This window comes from Kryptolebias marmoratus, linkage group LG24 (assembly GCF_001649575.2).
Source record: "Kryptolebias marmoratus isolate JLee-2015 linkage group LG24, ASM164957v2, whole genome shotgun sequence".
Lineage (NCBI taxonomy): Eukaryota > Metazoa > Chordata > Actinopteri > Cyprinodontiformes > Rivulidae > Kryptolebias > Kryptolebias marmoratus.
Window position 1 is genome coordinate 4668061 of NC_051453.1, and position 24001 is coordinate 4692061.

General features: G+C 35.9%; 1 protein-coding gene across 3 annotated transcripts in view; it reads right to left on the reverse strand.

Moving 5' to 3' along the window:
* The window catches only part of pde4ba (phosphodiesterase 4B, cAMP-specific a), a 123886-nt gene that overhangs the window by 33651 nt on the left and 66234 nt on the right, over positions 1-24001 (reverse strand). For all 3 annotated transcript variants that reach the window (XM_025006870.2, XM_017420531.3, XM_017420529.3), the window contains 4 exons: positions 12732-12926; positions 11243-11279; positions 11000-11070; positions 9315-9367 (listed from right to left, as the gene is read on the reverse strand). In XM_025006870.2, coding sequence (XP_024862638.1) covers positions 9315-9367; positions 11000-11070; positions 11243-11279; positions 12732-12926 — 356 coding nt within the window. The remainder of the gene's footprint in view (positions 1-9314; positions 9368-10999; positions 11071-11242; positions 11280-12731; positions 12927-24001) is intronic.

Sequence of the window (24001 nt, forward strand, 5' to 3'; positions counted from 1 at the left end):
AAGGTCTGTCCTTTTTTCAATGAGAGAAAGTGGAGATAAATAGCATTATCTGACATTGCCAGAAACAGACTCTTCTTACAAACTCACTGAACAAAACTAGTTTCTATGTGACTGTAAGGACACATTGCTCAATACCCCACCACATACTATGTACCACTTAGCCTGTTTAAACAGAATCTGAAGTGTTTACACAGGTATGAAAAAGTCATTGTTAGCACCGTTGTTTTGGTCAACAACCTGCACATTTTGTACTGCATGAGCTGCTTTGTACATCAGACAAACATCTGACATTCGAAGTGTTCATCTTTTCCTCTCTCTGGATAATATGATGTGTTATCAGAACATTTATGCTGCCATTTGTCATCTTAATTGTAATCAGAACACTTGAACAATATCTGAGTACAGTTATCATTGGTTGTTAATATCTACACTTCATAAATAATTGGCTACATTTTCTTGTGTTGGTTGAAACTTGGAAAACTTATCAACAAATTTTAAAAACAAAAAAACAAACAGTAATTGTAGTACCTAATTGGAAACCAGTACCAATAATTTAATTTGGAAAAGGCTTGAAGGGAGATTCTAAATTAGCTCTAGATGTGAGTATGAGCATAAATAGGTAACAGACTTAATGTGGCCCTTTAATGGACTGGTTACCTGTCCATAATGTACCACACCTTCCACCTAATGACCGCTGGAGATGGGCACCAGCTCCTCGTAACCCTGAGCAGCATCAAGCAATTGTAGAAAACAAATGAATGTCCAAAACATGTAACTTTTGTCAGTTTAAACAGTGTGTAAAGTTTGCTTTCAGAGCTTTCTGTTTGCTAATGCAAAATGTCAACTTTATTTTTACAATTACCAATTCTAGCTCAGATTCAGAAAAAAAGCACAGACTTTTTCCCATTTTGCGAAGCTTGAAAACATCTCTGGTGACAAACTCACACAAATACGGGTGCATAGTCCAGGTCAAACACTGTAGGAGATATAAACATAAGAAACGCACACTTGAGTTAAAAGCTAACATGTCAAATGCTAACAGTGTATTTAATAACAAAAATGATTATGTGGAGCCAGGCTGAAGGCCCGTCTGTGAATTAGTCTGCAGACATGAATGAGTGCTGAGAAGGGTAATGAAGGCGTGTTTTCATGTTAAGGTTTATGACGCAGGTCAGTCCCTGTCTGTTCTTTGTCTGCCTGTCACGCTAAAGGAACTCACTTGTTTTTGGAGAAAGATAGATGAACTGTTGTAGAGGAAAGAAAAACGAAAAAAAAAAAAGCATCCGCGGGTGGTGTCTAAACCTGGTGAAGAGTGAGTGTTTGTGTTTATGTGCGTTTCTGAGTGTGTGTATGAGGAAGTCACCATCATCTCAATGGCCCGTTTCCTCAATAGTGTCATAACTGTGTGCAGCAGGGACTTCCTTGCATCGACAGAAAGGCAGACATTTCTGTAGTTGCACACTTGTTTTGTATGCAGTCACATTAAGTTATGTCCTCTGCAGATGCATGCAAGCTGCACCTGCAAACTGGGACATGTCTCTCAACACAAATCTATCCTGTTGTTAAATAAGCCCTCATCTTGTCCCCCATTATGAACGGGGCTATTCTGGAGGGTCAGCATTACTTTGATCGGAGGTTTAGGGTCAGTATTATCTCATATTAACCGCAGTGCGTTGCCTTTTTAATATGTGAATTACATTAAAAAATAACCTAGAGTTGCCCCCTTTCTTAATCCCTTCTAGAAAGGTTGTTTAACAGACTAAGTCTTTAGTGGCAGAAGAATTCATCCATAAAAAATAAAATTGAACTCATAATACGGAAACTGATTTCATAACATCTTAGAGATTTGCCCATTTTATTTATTTATGATGTTGCTGTTTCTACAATTATAGTACTGATTATTCTTTTGTTGTACAATAATTACTTGTCTTTAAAAGTACACTGAAACTCTTCACATAAACTGAAGTGCAGTTTAAATAAAAAAGGTTTACCTAAAATATTTTGATTCAAAACTCACTGTGGACTAGACCAGTTGCAAAATCAAATCTCTTTGTTTGACACAATCAGTCAAAATCTTTCAACTTTTACAACTTCTTCTGATTGTTTGATCATGTATTTTCTGAGCGCAGCTGTAGACACACACACACACACATATATTTACTGGCTGCATTAGTCTCTCCTAAGGGTAAACTTTCACATACTGAGGCATGGATAAATAAAACTTGCTGCTTGCTCTAAACACCCATCTAAGAGCAGTTGCAGTAAATCAGGGGGGGAAATTTATCCCACAGATATCTTTATCTCTCCCATCAGCTGTCTAAACAGTTCCCATACGGGAAAACCAGACCTTCTCATCATTACATAAGCTGTATCTCTGAGGCCTCACCTCTTTACCCTGTCTAGTAATTAAACCACTTGAATACCTGCAGTCAAAATGATAACCTCAAACTTTCAGACATGATGTGGAACTAGCTTTCTTTTTATTATTATTATTATTATTATTATTATTATCATTTTATATATAGGAGTCTGCACAGTAGACAGAATGGCTGTGGGAGCCCTACTGAAGCCATTAAAATATCTCAGAGCGGGAAGTAGTAAAAAGGGCAGGTAACATAAGACACCCAAGGACAGAAATACTGAGACCTTTTAGCAACTAGCAAACAGGAAAACAGGGCCAAGAGTATGGATTTCTCAAGAACAGGACACCTGGAGAAAGCAGAGGAGAGAATAACAATGAAAGAGTATAGTGGTGGAGCATGTTGTTTCTATGGCAACGACTGATGAATGTGCATAGTAGTGAGTGAGCTTCGAAGTGGAATGGCAGGTTTGTGGATACTGTATCTAGTGCATGTAAACATGTTCATCCTGCCAGAATACCCCACCCCCTCCTCACTGACCCAATATGTATGGAGACCTCGACACTGATCCAGCAGAACCTCACCAACCAGAGGTGCTTACATCATGAGTCGAATTTTTAACTTGACAAACTCAAACGACACCATAGGACTTTTTTTTTTTTTACTTTTCAAGAAAACTTAATAAGTGTCAACATGATACTGCTATTTTAAAAACAATTTTACACCAAGACTTTTGCCAATGAATAACACAACCAACAGCTCTCGCATAAAATGCTTAAAATAGACCTGGAGCTAACATGAGCAGCACACATAAGACAGATATATAGATATTCTCACCTTGAATAAAAAGTAAAATAAAAAGCAGTATACAAACTAATAAAACTAGTTAAGCCTATAACTTCATCACTTCTATCCTGCTGTTGCACACTGCTGTGTAAATTTGGTGAACACACTGGTCACTGAGGCAAATATTTATCTCTAATTGAAGGTGAGGGTCACAGGGTGCACCAACAGGTATATGCATGTATAACCATGTATAACCAGCAATACAAATAATTACATATAGAAGAATAACATGATGTAAAGCTTAAGTTTAAGCTTACAAGCAACATACAGTTTTGTTAACTAAAGTATCGTGTATGATTCTATTAATAACTTAAACCCCTGACTGACAGCATTTAGTCCGTATTGGCTGTGACACTGCAGCTGAAAGTAAAGCCTCAACCACCATATCTAATGAAATATTCTCTAAAGTGTTTTTTATGTCAAGGCTCAACAACAAAAACAAATATTTACTGGCTTTAATTGAACTGCTCTTAAAACCAAACATATCAGGTGTGCATTACTACTCACTAAAGTACTGAATTTTTTTTATTTTTTCACACCCATTTTTTCCAAACATCAAGCAAATTGTTATAGATCAACACGAACTGCTCACCAGTATTCAATAAGTTTACTTATAGCCACAAACTCAACACAGGAAAAAGCAAATAACCAGCTTTGCCACCTTTTTGTAAAATTCTGCTAATTTGGATTTGATAAAAATGTGTCTGTTTAGTCTGCTATCTTATCATCCAAATGTCAGCTAACATAAACAAAGTGATCTCTGACAGCTACTTTATGAAGTTGTGATGTAAAAAGCTTAGACTGTCTCCAGCTTTTTCCTGTCTTCCCTGCACCATATCTTCTAACACCTTCATGCTTACTCTTCCTCCTTTTTCAAGATGACTTTTATCTCTCGCGTCCTCTCACCACACCCCTCCTCCTGTTCTGTCTCTCTGACCTCAGCGGTGCATTCCTGCACGTTCTGAGCCACACTGTTTGGTAAAGGGAGTCCAGGACTGTCAGAGACTTGTATGAAACAACATTTATAAGACTGATGAGCTGCTCTGTATTCACAGGTCTCTGCTTTGCTCTCCCTGTTGGCACAGAGACAACCTTAAAGAACACAAATCTATGACTTGATTTATGCAAGTTTATTTTACCTTTACCTACAGCTCAGATCCGCACAAAGATGGTGTGAGTTTTTCTGTTTGGAAGGTGAACATACTCAAACCTTAAACGTTGAGGGTAATCAGGTTTCAAAGCTTTTCTGAAGACAAGATTTGATTTGCAGCCCAAATCATCTATTATATTTATTTCCTAATATCAGCCAGCGATCTTTCAAATAACAAATTCAATGCTGTCTAAAATATCTCTTGCTCTGTGAGGCCCTATGTACAGTACTTCAAATGCTTTTGCTATTAAAAAAAAGTAATTTTTAGAATTTTAATGCATTTGAAAGAGACTTCCTAATAATATAACTGATGTGCAGTTAGTTCTTTATTCATTTTAAAAGCAACTTTAGTAGACCTGTTCAAGAAAACCTTTAGAAGAGGTTTATCAGTATCATTTTTTGGACTTATTTCCTCTCCAGTTTAGTTCTAACTGGGTGGTAAAAACTATTGGATGTTTTTTGGGTGTTTTTCCTACTCGCAGCAGTAAAGTCAGTCACGCTTGCCTATTTGTTTCTTTTAGGTGTAAGTCTCAAAACAACAAACAAAGAAAATGTTCTTGAAACCCTTCAACTGCACCGCACATAACGGAGGCACGTTTGGGTTTTTTCCACTCTTTATTGCATAACAGATCCATATCATCCAAACACAGTTCATTAATATGAGTGAAGTAGTCCTGTTGTACAGGGACAACCATTGTTTTTTGAGAAATTGTCATTAATGGCCATCTGGCCTTATGTGACAATGGTGAACGAGACAATGGAGTTTAAAAAGCCAACTCTGACACCTTTCCATACAAGCCACATCCGGATGTGATTAAGGTCTGCAGAGTTTAGGAGCCTTTACATCATAAATATCCTGTATGAAAGCATTTCATCACCTGACACAACCTGACCAGGAAATAAGGTCATACCTTGGTGCACTACTCACAGCTGAATGCTGCAGAAATGGTAATAAAATGTTCACTGATGTTGTTGCCATGACACTAAGCAGCTGCTGTGGGTTTGTGACTGTGCATGTGGAAATTTTTAACATGTGTGCAAGTAGACCTCACTAACCTGTTTATCTGTGACGTAATGAGGCCTCTGTAAGAACGAGAAGCCATTCGTCACAGTTTTTACTGCTGCCATGATGAAGAGGAAATGCTCTCTGCTACATAAAGTCATTAAAACTGGTCAAATCAACAAAAACGGGTGTCATTCACCAACTTCCAACCTAAACTTGTTTTCTTAACATGACCTATGACAGACATCACTTGTTAATTGTCCGTAACCTGATATGATCTCCAGCAGATTATCTTTGGCGTCTCTTCCTTTATCACCTGAGAAAAGAAGTGTTGTAGTTTTCCTACCCAAAACACTGGTGAACTTGTGTGTGGTGAGAAAGTCACAGGCCAGAACTGAAGCATGATAACTCCTACAGATAAGTTTAAATATGTGACCTGACAACATCAGTGACCACAGTGTGCTCTAATAAAAATCTGAACACAAGGTGCCGGTAAAAATAGTGCTGTGTGGATATCTCCACTCACATTTCAATAAAATAAGGGTATAAGCAGGACCTGATACATGGAACCATGCACCCTGAACACACACACACACACACACATTTGTTAACTGATGAACACACAAACAGCACCACTAAATGGAACTGAACTGCTGCAAACTTTTTAGAAGCAGACTGAATTAACCTGACACTATTCTGACAAGTAAAAAGAAAGTCAAGGCTGTACTACAGGCTTGTTATTCCAAAACTTTTTTGTTTTTATTCAGTATTTAATGTTTAGAGAAAATTTTAGACAAAGTAAAGAAAAAGCCTTACCGGCTGGTCTCTGGTTGTCATTTTACTAAATATCTAAGATTTTCTATTGTACAGAAGAATCAATTACAAAAATGTAATTTAAACATCCATTATTTTGATAAATGTTCATGTTGATGCCAGATGAAACAATTTTTTGCACTTTTCTTGTTAGAAAACATGTTTCTTATTAGACTCGTAACATTTATTTGATTACATTTTTGCATTGTGTTTTAAATATGAAAGTGAGTCCATTTTGGCATGAATAACTCAAAAACAGAGAAGGTGACACAGGCTCATCCATGTGTGATGCACTGTGTGGCTGTGCAGGTATTTGTATATTATATTCATTTGTGCATGTTTGTGCAGTGAGTGGGCACACACAATAGGTCTTTGTTTCTCCACATCCTATTTTTCTCTTGTGGGCTCACAAACACACACACACACACACACCTCATCTAGACATACTTGCTCCCGGCTTCCGTCAAGTTACAACAGCTGAGAGACAGCAAAACAGGAACAATCTGATATTCCCTTCCTGCTTCACATTTCCTGCCCTTCCCACCCCCTCCAGTAAAGAAAGAGACAAATGAATGAAAAGCAGAAATCAAAACAGACTGAAAGGAGTTGAGAGGAGGAGGATGGTGGCAAAAAGGAAGATGTGGCTGTGTTGTAGATGTGTGTGAATGGGGGTTGTTTGCAGTGAGGATGTGGCTTGTGATTATGGGAACACAATAAAATAGAGCTGAGGGGAGATTGTTGGGGGGTGGGGGGCTACAGGTGTTTGCTTTGTTTGACCAGACTGCAAGCACGGACATTACCCATGATATTATCAGTATTTAAAGCTACTTTAAGGGGGGCTTCTTTTTAAGATCACTTCAAAAATAATAATAAATAAGATAAATGTAACAAACCAACACTACAACAGCAGTGATTTATACATTACAAAATGTAAAATAACTAAAAAATACAAATAATTGTTGCTGTAAATAAATTGCATTAAAAAATACAAAAAAAAAGATTAAAATGTGTTTGAAGTGATTTAACCACCAATGTAAACAGCACAAATTATAACTATTAAGACTCAAATTAAATTTTACAAAACCATAATACTAAAAAGAGAAACTTAATCTACCAATTGAATAACAAACTGTGTAATATAAAATAAATATAAGCTTAAAGAATTATATTACCAGTACTCCTTGATAAAACAAAAGGTCAATGAGTTGGTGGTAAATGCAAAAATGCATTTATTAGGCTTTTTTATTTATTTCTAAATATGTTTTGGACAACTTTAAGGCACAAAGTAAAGCAGACAGTAGATGTTAGTTGGATTCATATATGTTCAGATTTATGTGTTTTGAAGTTTTTACTGAATCTACTGATAATAGTAGAATAAAGTTATGTTTGAAGTGATCAAGCACAGAAAATGTTTCCATCCTGCACAGAAAAGGAGCTCTTCCAGAGATCAGGACGGATTAATAAGTGATGACACTACTGTTGAAAGACATATTGCACTAAAATAAACTTCTTTAAAATACAAAAACACATTTTCACAGTCTTGCATTTTCACACACACATTTGCACCCTTACACATTTTCAGAGCACCTGATGAGCTGCGGTTCTGAAGAAGGAAGTGAAAATTCAGTCCATCTGCTTTAACAGGAAGTCAACAGAAGCCACATACAGGCGGGTTGACGTCAATTACAACCACAGGAACACCTCCCCATAGCCCAAACACACACACATACACAATGATGCATATATGATAAACTCTTAGTCAAATCAGATGCCTAATCAGATGCCTCATGAGTCCACAGTTGCAAGATTGTGACGATTAAACACTTTAAACACATTTCTTCTTACGAAACACGTTAAATAATGCTAAAACATTTCACACAATATGAACAATGCAGCAAGTTTGTTGGTTTCACAAGTTCACAGATTGGCATTAATCAGTAAACATTATTTAACAACTTTTTAAACTTTTATACAATAGTAAGAACAGTTTAAACAGAGTTTATATAAAAGGGACTTTAAATAACAGTGTTGTGTGAGCCAACATGTGAACAAAGGGAGAAGTCAGAAAACTGTTGCCTTAGCTGAACTGCCTGAGGTTTTGGTTTCAGTAATTCTGATGTCACATTTGACCTGAGTAAGTTTCATTTAAAACATGTTGTTTTATGTTTTAACTGCACTCACTGTTCCAAGTTTCATTGTTGATCATCTCTTTCTCGTTTACACAACACCACTGCTGTTGCTGTTAATGTTTTTGAGTGAAAAGATCATCCTACTTCATGCTTCATTTTTTATACATCACAAGAACACATTTAAAATTTCTACTTTTAGAACAAAAGCTTTTTTTTCAAACATGCTCAGCATTTTAAGTCTTTCATAATTTTGAAAAGCATGTGGTAAAAACATACACTTTTGGAAGTCTTTCTGTTGCTATGTGGTTTTTGTTTTTTGTCTTCTTATAACAAGTTGTTCAAACATGGCAACATTTATCAGAAGAGCTGATAGACTGAGTAAAGGAGGTGACAAAGCTGCCATATTCACATCATGCAGGTCTCTCGTCTTCATGTAAGAATCGGCCTTTGCGCAGCTAATGGACCATCGCAGGAGTCAGTAATATTTTAACATATGATTTTAGATTTGCTTGCTAACACATTTACATGCAAGAACCATTGTTTTTAAAGTCTTCTGTGCTTATTTATGAATACCAACATCTTACTGGCCTAAATGTGCAGATGCAGACGTAGAACAGTACATAAACACTCAAACAGCTGCTTAAAATCGAACGCAATGAAAGACAAAAAGGGAGTTCACCATTCTTTTTTTGAGCAAGCTGCTATAACAGATGCCGCTGTGCGTGAGTCTGCATGTGCACGGGCGTTTGTCTGAACTGTATTTTAAACTGTGTTTGAACAAGGTTAATGAGCTCGATGACAAAGTAGTCTGAGCGACAATGAAGGGGCTGTAGACAGACGGCAGCAACATAGTGAAAGTGATCACGTAGGCAAATTCATGAGAAAAAAGACAAGACTGAGGGAAAAGTGAGGAAGGGAAAGCATAATGAGGAAAAAAAGAAGTTGTGGGACAGAAATGTTAAACCAGATATGTCACAGCTTTACAGGAGTCAAACGCACTGTTAGCGTCTTACCTGGGAGACAAACTTTGGTGATTGGAGGCTGAGTTGTTGTTGCAGGGGACCTCCTGAAGGAGAAAATTAAAACAGAAAAAAATCACATTTCACATTTACATAGTTCTGTGAAAAAAATAAAAATAAAGAACAAAGATTTTTTTTTTCTTTAAGAGAAAAAACTTTTTACTGGAAAAAGTCTAACAAGAAGAGAGAAACTGTGCAGACTGATCAAAAAAAAAAAAGAAAGAAACTGCAGCAAAGTTCCACTTCACTGTCCTGGACAAGAAAAGCTTTGGTATCTACAGCAAACCCAGACAAACTGTAAGACACCTCCAGATTTCAGTGTTTCAGAAACTGGTGTTAATCGATCTTTGATGAAGCCACTTCAGCTTTTTCTGACTGCCTATATTCCAAGGGCTTATTATTATTATTATTAATATTAAATTGTAAAGTTTCCAATTTAGAGACAAGTTTGACATGAATCTGCAACAGATGCAACTCAGTTACACCTAACATAATAAAACTTTGACCTGGTTCAGGTCATGGTTCAGTTTGCATGTCCAAACTCTGAAAATAATCAGGATTATGCTTAAAACAAGTGCTTCTACAAAACAAACAAAGAAAAATACCCCATTTAGTTGCATTGTTATTCACTTAATCAGTTTTGTGTATATTTGTATTAAAGCCAATCACAAATATTACAGATGAAAAACATAAAACTAGCAAAGAAAACGACCTCTGTGAGGGAAATCAGTGCATTAGTTCCCCGTCCGATATTTAATGTTGTAAAAACTATCTTGTGCGTGCACATTAAAATACTGTCCCATGCCTCCATGCCTGTGTGTCTCCTTCTCTGCTCCAGTCTGTGTTGGATGTCAGAGCTGAATGTAGGTCACACAGGCTTCAGGCAGTCAATACACCAAACCAGAGTAAATACAGTCTATGGTGGAGCCAACTGCTCTTTGCATGTCAGAAAACTGAAACGTCCTCATGGTGAAGAACAGAGGGAAGGGTTGCCTACATACATAATTCTAGAAAATCTGGATCTGCAGTCCAAACCTAGAGAGGCTGCTGATGTTGAAGGTGAAAACTGCTGCAGCTTTAAAAAAAAAACTGTGCTGCTTTAATTAAATATCCAAAAGATATGGATTAAAAAACACTTTGTTCTATCCTGAATTACAATAAACACAATTCCTCATGTTATATTTTAATTATGTGCCTGAAAAGGTTATTCTTCAGTTGTTCAGGAATTAAAAGATTTTATAGTTTAAAATCTACTAACAATCAATTATTTATTATATTCCTATTGTGAAATGTTTAACCTCCTGCTGATGGTGTGTGTGTGTGTGTGTGTGTGTATTTATGTGTTTGTGAACATGTTATTGTTGAACTAGTTAACCATTCAACTGTGGAAACAGCTGCAAATGCATCTCAGTTTATGGTTCAACACTGACACCTGGTGGTGAAATGATGGGATTGAAGACTAGGGGCATATTATCACCAACTCAGCTTTTATTTTTCTCTACTTAGTAAAACATAAATGTTATCTTATAGAGTGTTTATGCTGCACTTCATTTATGATACTCCTTTAACAAGTCCTGAGTCTGCAAGATTATTATTGTCAGGGATTAAAACTTCCACTCAAAGTAGATGGATATAAAAAAAAAAAGTTTGATTTCAAGTCCTGAAATAGTGATACTTACTTGCTAGAAGGACACTGGACATTAGTCAGTATGGTGAAGTTATTCCTTACACTTCGAAGGCTTGCTAAAACCTAAAGGAATGAAAGGAAAGAAGATCAGTAGCATCCTTTATATAATTTTTATTGATAAGGCAGTTAAATGTTTATTTCATCTGGTCATAGAGGACAATACCATAAAACCTGTTATTAGGAGAATGAGACTTATAAAAAGATGAGAGCATTCTGTTTTTATTGAGATGATTACCTGAGCAAACGGAGTCACGATCAGGTCGTCACCATGTCTAAAAACAGAAAGAAAAAAAAATCCTTTAAAACAGTCAAAAACAATAAGCACAAAATGTCAGAGGAGGTTGGTTGTTTTTGGCCCAAAGTTGAAGATTGCAACAACAATCTAAACTAAAAATCAATGCTGTGACTATTTTGTTTTGTTTTAATTTTTGTAAGTTTTTTGTCGTTTTTTTTTTTTTATTCAAAGTCGTTTAAATCTCAGAACTGATTTGGTTCTGTGTGACAAAAACATGATCTTTGTCCCAAAAGTTGCATAAACAAAATTCAGACAGCTTCATTGAATATAGAGTAAACTGTTCAGGTTAGTTTTAGTTTAAAAACTGTATGTATTTCACACCAACTGCAGACATCAAGTGTGACATTTCTTTGCATTTTAAAGATTTTAAAACTTGGAGTTCTCCTAATGTGAGCTTAATAAATGTTTAGTGACAGTATTCTGTAAAGATGATCATGGCTGTAACACTTTGTGCTCAAAAGATCTGCATACAGGTTCACAAACATCTAAGTGACATTCCTGGGAATGATAGGAGTCAGGGATCGATGCGGGACACTGACTCACATGTTAACTCACATGACAACAATGACTTTTCTGATCAATTACCCGGGCAGAAATCAATCAGTTTCCTACAGAACGTCCTGGTGTGTTACATCCAGACTCTTTTATTTATTCAGGTTTTGGTTCACAGCTAAGTCTAAGTTTGTGTTTGAGTCAACTAAAATACTCAAATCACTGACATATCTGTTTCTTTTTAGTAAGTTATTTATTGTTCAATTAGTCTGTGGCCCTTTGGTTTTGTGAGTATAATGCATCCTGTTATTCAAAACATTTATCAGAGTCAGTATTTAGAGTGGCCAATTAACCCAAGTCATATTTAACATACATTTTTGAGCAATTATGTCATTTTATTATTTTTTTTAACCTCTGCATAAATTTGATTTGTACATTTTCTATAGAGTAACTGAATCCCTAAATACTGAAACTGTGCTGGAAATAAAATGTGTTGAATTTCCACAACTAAGTAGATTATCAGTTCATGAGCCTTCATTAAAGCTAAACCAGTTTATGTGGTTTTTACATTATGTTCTGTCACATCATCAAACTTACACATAAAAAACACATTTTTTGTGGAGTTTGATGCAATTTCCTGAAGTTAGATTTAAATCTGTGATGTGGCTTTGATTAAAACTTTTCACAATCAAAGCATCACCGCTGCCCCTGACCTCACATCAGGGAATATTAGAGGTGTGTGTTAACAAAATTTAACATGTTGGCGGATAAAACGGTTCACTAAATTCTCTCTCATATGTTTGCCAACTAAAGTTATTATATAGTTATAGATATTATTTCAGTTTTTGCTCAGAGGTATTTAAATATGCAGCTATGTATTTAGCGCTCTGTGTGCGTGCCTGATGTTTTTTTATTTTTCCTGTTTGCTGCTACTTACAGTTCAGAGGCGATGGAGGAGTTTCGTGACATGGACTTGGGGGAAAGCTCGTAGTCGCTGTCAGAGCGATAGAGAAAGGACTCCCGGCGCTGGTTATGTCCTGGGAAGTTGGTGTGAAGCACCAAACCAGAACCAGGGGAGGCCTGGGGGTCCAGCGGGCTGCAGCTGGCAGACGGGCCATTTTCCACATCAAAACTGAAAGTAGAAAAGTACAATTTTTTTTGTAATAAAACTATTTCTATTTTAGGCAATGGGATGCGTTTAAAAAAATAGCTGCATTTTTCTTGAGCTGGCTTTAAAACGTAGAAGAACAAAAATAGACTCAAACATCATGTAAACATCTCACAAACTCTCAGCTCTGAGGCTTAAAGACCAAACATCCAAACAAGGACATACAAAACTAAACTCAGATCAGTCTCTCTAACGATTTACTGTAACTATGACTGATTGTTTTTGTTGTTTTTATTAACCATTCAAAGGGTTATTTGGTTTTATTGACCAAGCATTGAGTAGAAGACAAATATTTCCAGATACCAACTAATAGGCTGCAATCACGCACTGCTACGTGATTATGTCGCTGAATACACACACACACAGAGTTTCATGCAACTTGACACGAGCAGCCCAGAAAGGGCAAGACGACATACTACAATTCAGTGTTTGTTCCCTGAAAAGAATTAGTGAGAATGAAACTCCTATCTTTACAAGAAGGTGGAGGAATGAAGGAAGGAGGTGGATGGCATTGTCATGATGGGAGTTCCCCCCCCCCCGGTGACTGGATCTTCCCAGACACTTTTTACACAAACAGGATGCAAGTGTGTGACATTTGCTTTGCTCATTTCCTTTGTAGGTTCAGTTTCTTAATGTCATTCTGCTTTTATTAAACTTTTAGATCTGAACACGAACCAGTCGACAAAGGAGCTGAGCATACAACACACAAACATTAAAGAGATCGGTAAGAGATAACTTGAGTTTTCTCCCCATCCAAATAAGAGCTCAGTATCCTGTGTTTTATCCTCTTATGCGGCGCCATGTCTATTTAAATAAAAATTTAGAATGAAAAATGCATCGGCTCAGTTATGCAAAATAATTTTCCAAAACAGAGTTACCAAACAAAGATGGAAACTGTCTGCAGCTGAGACTCTATATTTACCCTCTATAAATAATACACAACCTACTTTTACTTTCACAACACTTTTAAATTTGTAACAAACAACATATGATTCTGCTGACATCAAATTACAAAATCTGCTGACTATTTGTGGGACATTTACAGATTTATTCTGTTGATATTGTTGATAGCCGTCTGGGTGCCGAGAGGTCAGTGAATTACATCGGGAATAAACTGAGGGTAAATGAAGCAGGACAGTAAAATTGGCTAATTTAATGGTTGATAGACATTGGTGCCAAAAACAAAAAATTAGAATATACAAGTGACACGATGCTTTATAGAAACCTCATGGGTTTTGACTCTCATACTCTTTCCTAGAAGTTCTCACAAATTTTCAGCTGCATGATCTGGCATAAAAAAAGAACCAGGTTTACAAAATACAGAAACTTTTTACCAACCATGGTTTTACGTCAGTATAATCATAAGACAAGTTATGTGTCAGCTTAGGTTTTGTTACAAACACATCAGCGGTTCGTTTTAAAATGTTACCAGAGTTTCATTTTACAAGAACTCATTTTAGAAAGCTGCTGCTGGATTACCAGAATACAACACAAAAATACAAAACAATAAGCAAGACAGGACTGATAGCTATTCTGTTATCCAAGAAACACAATATATGAAACATTTTTTTAGTTGAGTCTAAAAAAAAAGAATACCAAAAACAACAGTTTGATAGATATAAAATCGTATTTTAGCACCAATAAAGTGATTCCCAAAAGGCTAATAGTTAAAATAGTCATTCTCAGTCATCCAATATGTGGTAAATCCAAATAAATGTTAAAAAAAAACATCAAAAACAACTGGACTTCCTTCTATTTTGTGGTTAAAAACATTTCATTTCTCATCTGAGGAGCTTTATCAGTTCAAACAGGAGAGAGAGTGGAGTTCAAGCTTTTAAAGCTCAGATGTTCAGTAACATAACAGTGTTATAGTAAGAAATAAACGTTAATAAGTTTGGCTCTTTGGAAGAAAACTAATCAGAAATGAAGGGTGGTTTAAAGCTTTTGCATACCACTGTGTTTTTACATAAATAAAAGAACAGACATAAGCTGTGAATTTTCCCTGACATGCTATGACATGAAAATATTTTTGCTGCATGAACGACTTTAATTACTACAGAAATACATCATTATTTTTCAAGTGAGCACAACCATGAAACTGCTTTTTGAAAAGTTATGAGTTCAGACTACATCCCCCATGACCAAACCAGGAGAAACATAGCTTAATATATAAATTGTTACAAATCACAAAAGATATTTGGTACCACAAACTTTTATTAACAAGCTTTCTGAGGCTTTAACACATCTCATTCTACAGTTCTTCTGCTGAATAATGACCAAGTTGGTTTAAGAAATGAAAGAAACTTTCAGTTTCATTTCTTTAGAATGTACTCTACGTAAAGTTGAACTGAATTGAACAAAAGCAGTATTACCCAATGACCCTCTGCATGTAAATCTTTCTAATCAGTAAAATAGACCGTCAGCAGTTACAATAACTTACATTTATAGTTTTTTTATTTTCATATAGATGTGCTTGCAAAACCAACAACTAACCTAATTATTTAACAACAAAAACAATAATCCATTTATTTTACATCCATGTTTTTACACTAGCTTCTAAACAGGACAAAGAAAGGATATCCTAAAAATTTACCTCTCATAAAACACTAAGTCAGACCTTGGGAACAAAGATCCCTTTCCACGAGTCGGGCCGAGTTTTGTGGTGGTGGAGTGGATTAGTGGATTTGTTCGGGAAGCCATTCTCATACCGTCCACAAATCTTCCTCTTTGAAGTTGACATACAGAGGAAAGTCAACATCAGTGCTGGGTCACAGCATATTCCCACCAAATAAACATTCCCAAATTAAAGCCCAGGCACTTAATTCTCCTCATAAGCTTACCAGTTAATAACTCAAACTATCATGAGCTAAATCTTATAATGTAAAAACAGATCAGAGGGTTGCCAGGATTCATTAAAGGCTGTTATTTATTTATTTATTTTTTTATTTGGTTGTTATCAGTTTCCATAGCATTAAAGAAACAAATCCATGAAAATTCCCCAGTATTAGATGTTTTCTAACCAGTTAGAATGACTGAGTTGGTTACGTTTCGCCTTTATTTCACTCAAACAATCAGAGGGAACCCTTTGACCCCTGAATCACTTTCTGGGATGACAGTATTCCTTTCCCATGATCCAGCTGAATAACTGATGAGCACCCTGGCTGTGTGACAAATTCCCTGAAAGGAGGACACCCTGACAAAAGCAACGTTTTCCCACCAGTTATTGTTTCTGTTAATGTCACAGTTTTCCATTAGTTTTATGGATGTTATTATTTCACAAAATATCCAATTAAGTTTTGGTACAATAACAGTGACTAGACCAAAGACTTTTTTTTTCTAAAAAGATAACTTCATCTGTTGTTGACCCTAACAGCACAACCCAAGCTGTTACAACAATAATAAAAAGATTTAAATACAACTAAACACTAATTATACAAGTTAGTAGTCCCACAACTAAGCAAATGACTTATGAACAATCTTCTAACAGAATAAATGTGATTATTACAGACAACACACAACACATATCTACAAGTGTTGAAGTGTGATTTATTGTATTTTATAGTTGTTCCTCACTCAGTGCAATATACAGTAAAGATTAGCAATCTTTATCTAATGCAATAAGCTTCTACTTTAAATAAATGTCCAAAATACACTGCATTTAAGAGCAACTTTGGAAAGTTATTTCCTTTACAGCTGACACTAGTTTGAATAAGACAACCAATTTTGTTTAACTTCACCTGTTGTGTAAAAGACAAAAAAAAGTAAAAAAACAAAACTAGGAGACCTAAAGAAATTAAAGCAGCGTCTGTTGAAAATAAACACAGTTTACAAACACTCACTTATTACTAATAAAAGCAGTTCCTAAAAACAACATCACTAATCCATTTTTAAGAAAAACAGATTTTATTGATAAAACTGAACAATTGCTTTTACCTCTATGCTATTCTTTTTCCTCTCTTTTTCTCAGAAATGCTTCCACTTCCCAGCTGTATTGTAACCAGTATCCTGTTTGCAGAGTCTGTGACGACATGTCGTGCAACTATTTGACACAATACTTGATGAGGTGTCTCAGAAGAATTTTAATTATCTGGCATAATAAAGAAATTATCTTTGTTTGCGAGCCCTGAAGTGTTACATGAAGTCTTTGCTAGACTGTCAAAGCAAAGTTTAAAATCAATTATTCTGGTTATTTTTAACGCAATGTTAGAGGAAAGACAAAGAGGCAGAAATTCAGGTCGTTCACCACTATGTAGGTGTGCCAAAAATAAAAACTTTACACGAGCAATGCCCTGCAAAATGTCCTGTGGCTGAACTGTTTATTACCTCAACCAAGGAGGTTCTGTTTCTGAGTTGTTTCTTCGTCTGCATGCAAGATTACCGAAAAACTGATGAACAGATTTTGATGAAAATTTCAGAAAAAGTTGAGGTTGTCACAATATAGAATTGATTACATTTTTGGTGGTGATTTTGATCATGATCAGGGTCAGAATATCAGACTGTAATGTCATTTTTTAATGATGGAGGTTTGCATTCTCCAAGTGCTTGTAGTTTAACAACAAAGACCCGAATAGGATCCATTTTCTTTTTCCGTGTAGGTTTGCAGACTAGATGGTGCCTATTTTCAGCAGTCACAGAGGGCCACACAGAGACAAACAACTATTCACGCTCTTACTTAGGTTAATTAAGAACTCTAAATTGTCACTAACATGCATGTTTTTGGTCTGTGTATGCACGGGGAGAACATGTGAACTCCACACAGAAAACCTCCAGCCAACATTCAACCTGAGACCTTCTCGCTGTGAAGCAACAGTTTATTTCTATAAAGAGAAACTGTCCATCCAACAGTGAGTTACTCTCTTACACATTCATTCTCTCACGCTCTGTTTTCCTTTTGGTCGTCAGTTCCAAAGAGCTGGATCTGTAGCACCTTCACGTTTCCCTGTTTGTAGTCCTGTAACAAAGCTTCTACTGCTGCTGAACATAAGGTCACAACATGAGTAGGGCTGAGGAAAAACAGCAGCATCACATGGCAGAAAGGTAAACAACAGAATATCGGCTCATAACAAAGATAAAACTGAAAAGTGTAAAACTGTGTAAACTGCTGCATTTCTTCAAATTTATTGCAGATTCTGATAAAGTCCAGAAAAAGATACTGGTGATGTGTCAGCTAACTAAGTTGGTTAATCACTGAAGTATGACAGCAGTAAGATTACCAGTGAGGTGAAACTAATTTAGTTTAAGTATCTGGTAAAACCTGTAATCCTGGTTCTAGGACAGACTGATGTATAGCCACTGACATATGGATAAAACTTTTAAAAATATTGTTTGTATACAAATATCAATATGTTTTCCATGTTTGACAAGATTTATATCTCTTTTTTAAGCTCACACTTGCTGGATTTTGTCCTGTTTTAAAATGACTGCTTGCAATAATGTCAAAAATCATCTGGCTGCTCTGTTTTATTACATTATTCACAAAACTTTCCATTACTGAGAATATTAGAAAGATACAGGCAGTGTGTCTTAGGGCTACTTAGCGTTCAGCTCTGTAGAATGAGGTACTCTAAAATTCCCTAGGACTCATGAGTTAACAGAGTTATCCCATTAGACTGAGCAAAAATAGAAGCTATATTTCATGTTCCAAAGATCTCTGTGACATGTCGTTACATAATTCTGCAGCAGAAATAACTCAAATGGGTTAATTACCCGAGGTAGACCATGTATGCACACGTTGACGCAGACATTTCCCAACACATTTCGACAGAGTTTAAAGTCAGACATGAAAAGTCAAACAGGTTGTTTCACAATCACACACACATAATATATATCTATATATAGATATATATGGATGTTGTTCAACACTATCTGATTTGGTCTGATTGCTTATTTAAACTGAAAGTACTCAAACAATCAAATAGTCTGCATAGAAAATTGTACTTAACTCATAAATAAAAACAGTTCAAAGGTTAAGACAGATGTAGTGATCTTGTCTTTTTGATCAATATATTATTTAAAGTTGTTATATTACTGTTTTAGCTGCTGGAAGTAATTATAACAACTTTTTACACAGTTTTACATTCAGTGAAACTATTCAAATCAACTATTTTACGCAGATAAGAGGTTTAGAGGAAACAAAAATGTTTGGTTTTTTGCGAACAACTCGTAGACGCTGACAACTTTCTATTAGATGCTATGAGTTGAAAACTACTTCTATGATCTTTCTTAATGTTAACTGTTTTTAAAACAAGTACATTATTGATTGTGTAACTTCAAACAACACCTGTTGAATGAAAAGCAGGGGAGTCTACAGCATAACGATACTTTCAAATATGGTGGACATATATCGTTCCATTTAATGTTGCCTAAGTAAAAGTGCATAACTTTGGTAAATGCACTTTTTTGCCATTTCATAAATATTTATAGTAAACGTGAGCGTAGGATGTGATGTTTGGCTGGGGTTCAGGAAGGACGGATGTGTACAAATCAGAAGGTTGGCGGTTCGATTCCTGCTTCCGCAACCCACATGTCAAAGTGTCCTTGGGCAGGACACAGAACCCTTTGTTGCCCCCAATCTATCAATGTGTGAGCATGTAGAAATGGGTAAAAGTGCCTGAAGTGGTCAATAAATCTAGAAAAGTGCTATATAGATGTAAATTCTGCTGGTTTATTGTGTAGCTGTCCATCCTCAAACAATGAAAGCAACTCCACATACTGATTGTTTTCTAAAACTCTTTAACTTTGTCTGTTTTATCACCAATTTCTACCAGTAGCAGAGAAAAAAAAGAAAACTCAAATTGAGCAGTTACAGCTCTTATTGTAGTTACACTTTTGCGAGTGTGCCTCAAAAGAGAATATATATTTTATTTTCACACACTGACCCAGAAACGGAAAATATCTATTTTTTTTGCCAATTCAATAATACGTTAACAGATTTAGAACGCATCATTCAGCACAATGAAAAACATACAAATGAGACACGTGAAAGACACCCACAACCACCATCGGCTGTAGCCCTGAATTTAGTCAAATAAAATTACATTTGTCCTTCGATCTTCTGTCTACTGTGGCCAAAAAAAGGAGAAAACACAAATTCAACTAGATACACAATTTAATAATAGAAACGAGGTCACTGACGTAATCACAGTCTATTATACATGCACACATAGGTACAAAGTCATCCGGCAGATGCTCTCAATCAGAATCATATACAGGCTAAACACTCGGCCCTCGTGTTGCATGAGGAAACAGCGTAGTGCTGGCCAAAGGTGTGATGATTTTGGTTAGAAGCAGAGGGTGACATATGGGTACATCTAAACCGAAAAGAGGAACTTAGATGAACTTCTACCATGAGAAGCAAAGTGAACATGTGTTAAAACTGAAACCAGAGGTTGTGAGAACAAACAGGAAGAAAAAATGTTGCTAAAAAAAAATTATTAAAAATCCTTAGCTTGTAAATTGTACTGTAGTGTGTCTGTTCCATTATATTCCCAGGGCGGCTACTCAAGGTCACGGTTCCTCATTCCTTCTCAGAGCAAAAAACAAACTCAGTTTATAAGAGATGTTGCTGAGGTCCAAACAGGCAACCAGTAGTAGAAAGTTACAAAACGCTGATTAAAATGTGCTGAGACAAAAGTGTTTCCATTTTATGCTGCTACTTTTAAAAAGCTCCTCTTCTCTTAATGACCTTTATGGTCTTTGACAGTTGTGGTTACTACTACAGTCACACTCTGAAAGGCAGTAAAGGTCAAACATCCTTCTCAATATAAAATCTTACTCAGTGCTAACAAAAAGACAAGTTTTCCTCTCAAAATCTCTCATGATTTCATTTAGGATTCAAGCCAAATATAGGATGACATCACATTTACTTGGAATTCCTACGTTGTCACAACTTGCCAGTCTTGTCTTTTCACCAACTGAAGGGGATGAGACGCTTTGATTGAAAGCTACTGCTGTCTATGAAAACTAACACCCCTGTGACTCTCTTTAGTAAAATGCTCTTCACTGTATGCACTAATACTGCTGTAATTTTATTATTTCTGTACATTTCTACTGGTACATCTGCGGTTTTAAAATCTGAATAAAACCAAATGTACAGATCTGTAAAAAAAATAAACATGTTAAGAGGTAACTACTTTGGAACTTCCTTTTTTTCCCTGTCACAATTTTTAAGGTGGAAGTGAAATTCTGACTCCATATTGTAGTGGACTAGCACTTAGTTTACTTAGTTTAGTTTCATGATGTTACTTAGGTTATCCTATATTTCATTTAGATTATACATGATTTATGTGTTTTTTTTTCTGTGTTTGATTATGTACCTGCTGTATTTGATTCTGTTGTAAAACGCTTTGGATCGCCTTGTTGCTGAAAAGTGCTATATAAATAAATATCTCCATTCACTCACTTCACTTAAACAACAACAAGCAAAGCCCATCCTTTAAATTAAAAGTATTATAAGGCCTACTACCCATGCAATAGCATCAAACTAGCAAACTGTGCATCTAGAAACTAGTTCACAAGGAAAAAAATACAGACGTTCCGTCAGAATTGGCAAAAAAATAATGAAATGAAGAACAAGATCATTAATGGAGAGCAAAATTGAAATGTGGAAGTACAGGTAATGGTCAGAATATTTCAGATTATATTGAAATATTTATGGGGGCCAATATTTTATTTCACAGTGTAGAATAATTTCAATTTTCTAATTTTTTCAATTTGTCATATTTGACTAAGTGGATAAGAAATTCTTTTGTTGTTGTTGTTATTTGAAACTACACTATACCATCCAATTAAGCATTTTTGCATTCCTGAACTGATGCCAAACTTAAAAATGTAGAGTCAAAGTACTTTTGTTCCTGGCTTACGCTTTATTTTTTTGTATGTTTGGCACCGTCCTTCTGACCCTTAATGCCCTACTTCTAACAATTATCACCATTATCAGAGGCAGCCATCACAAATATCCTCGTCTTAATTCTTGAGATCCTCCCAGCCCTCATTACTATCACTTGTTAACACCAACATGTCATTATCCTAATTGATGTAATCACCATCATCAGCACCATCCCCATTTCAGTAGAGCAACACCTAATTTCAGCTCTGGTCAATCCCCCAAAGTGCAAAAACCCAGACCATGGAGCCACAGCAGTCTTACAAGTCCTCACCACATTTTTTGTGTCTTCATCAAAACATGTTATACTGTAAGTAAAGGGCAGTGCAAAAAAAATACTGCTAAACCACAAAACTCTACAACGCAAAGCTGCACCCCACCCATAGGCAAGCAAGCACAAAACAGTGCTATTCAGAGTCCTGCCTTGAAAGAGAAATAGGTCACCAAACAGAAAGGATGTCGGGTTTAAATGCTGACAGCTATTCATGTAACAAAATATAGGATGAAGTTAAAGAGCAGCTTTAGGGTGGCTCAAGACATATTTTAACTGCTGAACTCTAAACTCCTGCTTTTACAAACAGACACAGAATACAGTTTCAGGCAGGTTAGAGCAATACTGCCTGTACTCAAAGGCATATTATGTAATAATAATTAATATCATATTGCATTCGACGCCACACTTCTTATTTTTCCCACAGTCCCAAACAGTGTGACCGGTACAATGACATCAATTATAATTATTTGCGCTTTGATCCCCCCCATAGGTAAACAAATAAGGTTTTGTGGTTTAGAAGTTGTAATGTTTTAAATTACAGCACATATTGGAACTGTGATTAAATATCCTCCACTAAAAGTAACTGCTCAACAGTGACACTGGTATGAGATCATACAAAAGGCTATCATCACAGTCTTTTGTATAGATAAGAAGAGGCCTAATCTTTGGTATTATTCCACTGAAATACAGGTCACTAACCAAATATTTGATTAAGCCTACCTTTCTGAGAGATTATGTCTTGGCTGGATATGTGGGAAACAATCTGTGGGTTGTATATATCATGTATGTAGGATACTGTATGCACACAGGGCAGCAGCATTTATGCAGATATGTTATAAACACCTAGAACCTCTGCTCAGTCATGCAAGAGGGCAGCCATGTAACAAGGAGTCTTCAGTCTACCTGTCTGGTGATTCAGTTGTGCAGCAGAGCACTGTATGTTATGTGTACTTCTCCTTTCTGCAGTATGGTTCTGTACTTTCCACAGGAAATCCTTGGTCAGAGCTGGAACCTACCCAACGCACAATGTCTCCTGACCTCAGATCGTCCAGACATCCAGGAATATGAACCAATTGTTGTCTTAGTTCAGAAAATACAAATATTTTTAAAAAGCATTTTGTGTATTTTAGGAAAACATATCAGTTAATGCACAATTTCTATAACTAATACAATATAATTGGTACAGTTTTGATGTTTGAATATTTTGGTTAATTACCTGAGCATCACTTTATTGTATAATGTCCTATAAAGACTCCACAGCATCTAATGTGTCTCTGAGCCGAAATACCTACAGTCCTCATGGGGAATAACCTATTCTAATTTTATATACTAGTTTTTTATTTAGCCCAGTTACAGTCAACAAGCATCAATTAATGCTGTTTGTTCAGATTAAAATAAATCTTTATAATGTAGATCAGTTCTTCTAAGACCTTTTATTACTGAATTAATATCATTTTGTAGAACACTCAATTCATATTTACATATAATGCTACATCATTAAGAAGCTGACTGCAAGGCTTTTTACTATAAAGGCTTATAAACAGAATCAGGGTCAAACATATAGAAACCCTTCCAACCCAAATAAGTCTGATTCTGTTCAATACACTTAAACAGTATTTATATAGTTCAAATTCATAAAAAGTAGCCTATTAAACAAATCAACACAATTCAACTCCCTGTCGTGTCCTTGTTTGAACTGATGAGTAACAATAGAGAGGGGGAACTGTTCATAAGAAAATACCTCCAGCTGAACCAGGCTAAGGCAACTACCTGACTTTACTGGTGTGGCTGGTGAGAGGACAGAACAGACACACAAACACAAATAAATATGATTAGGTCGCATGATAAGGACGGACTGAGTACCAGTCTTCATAGATGAAC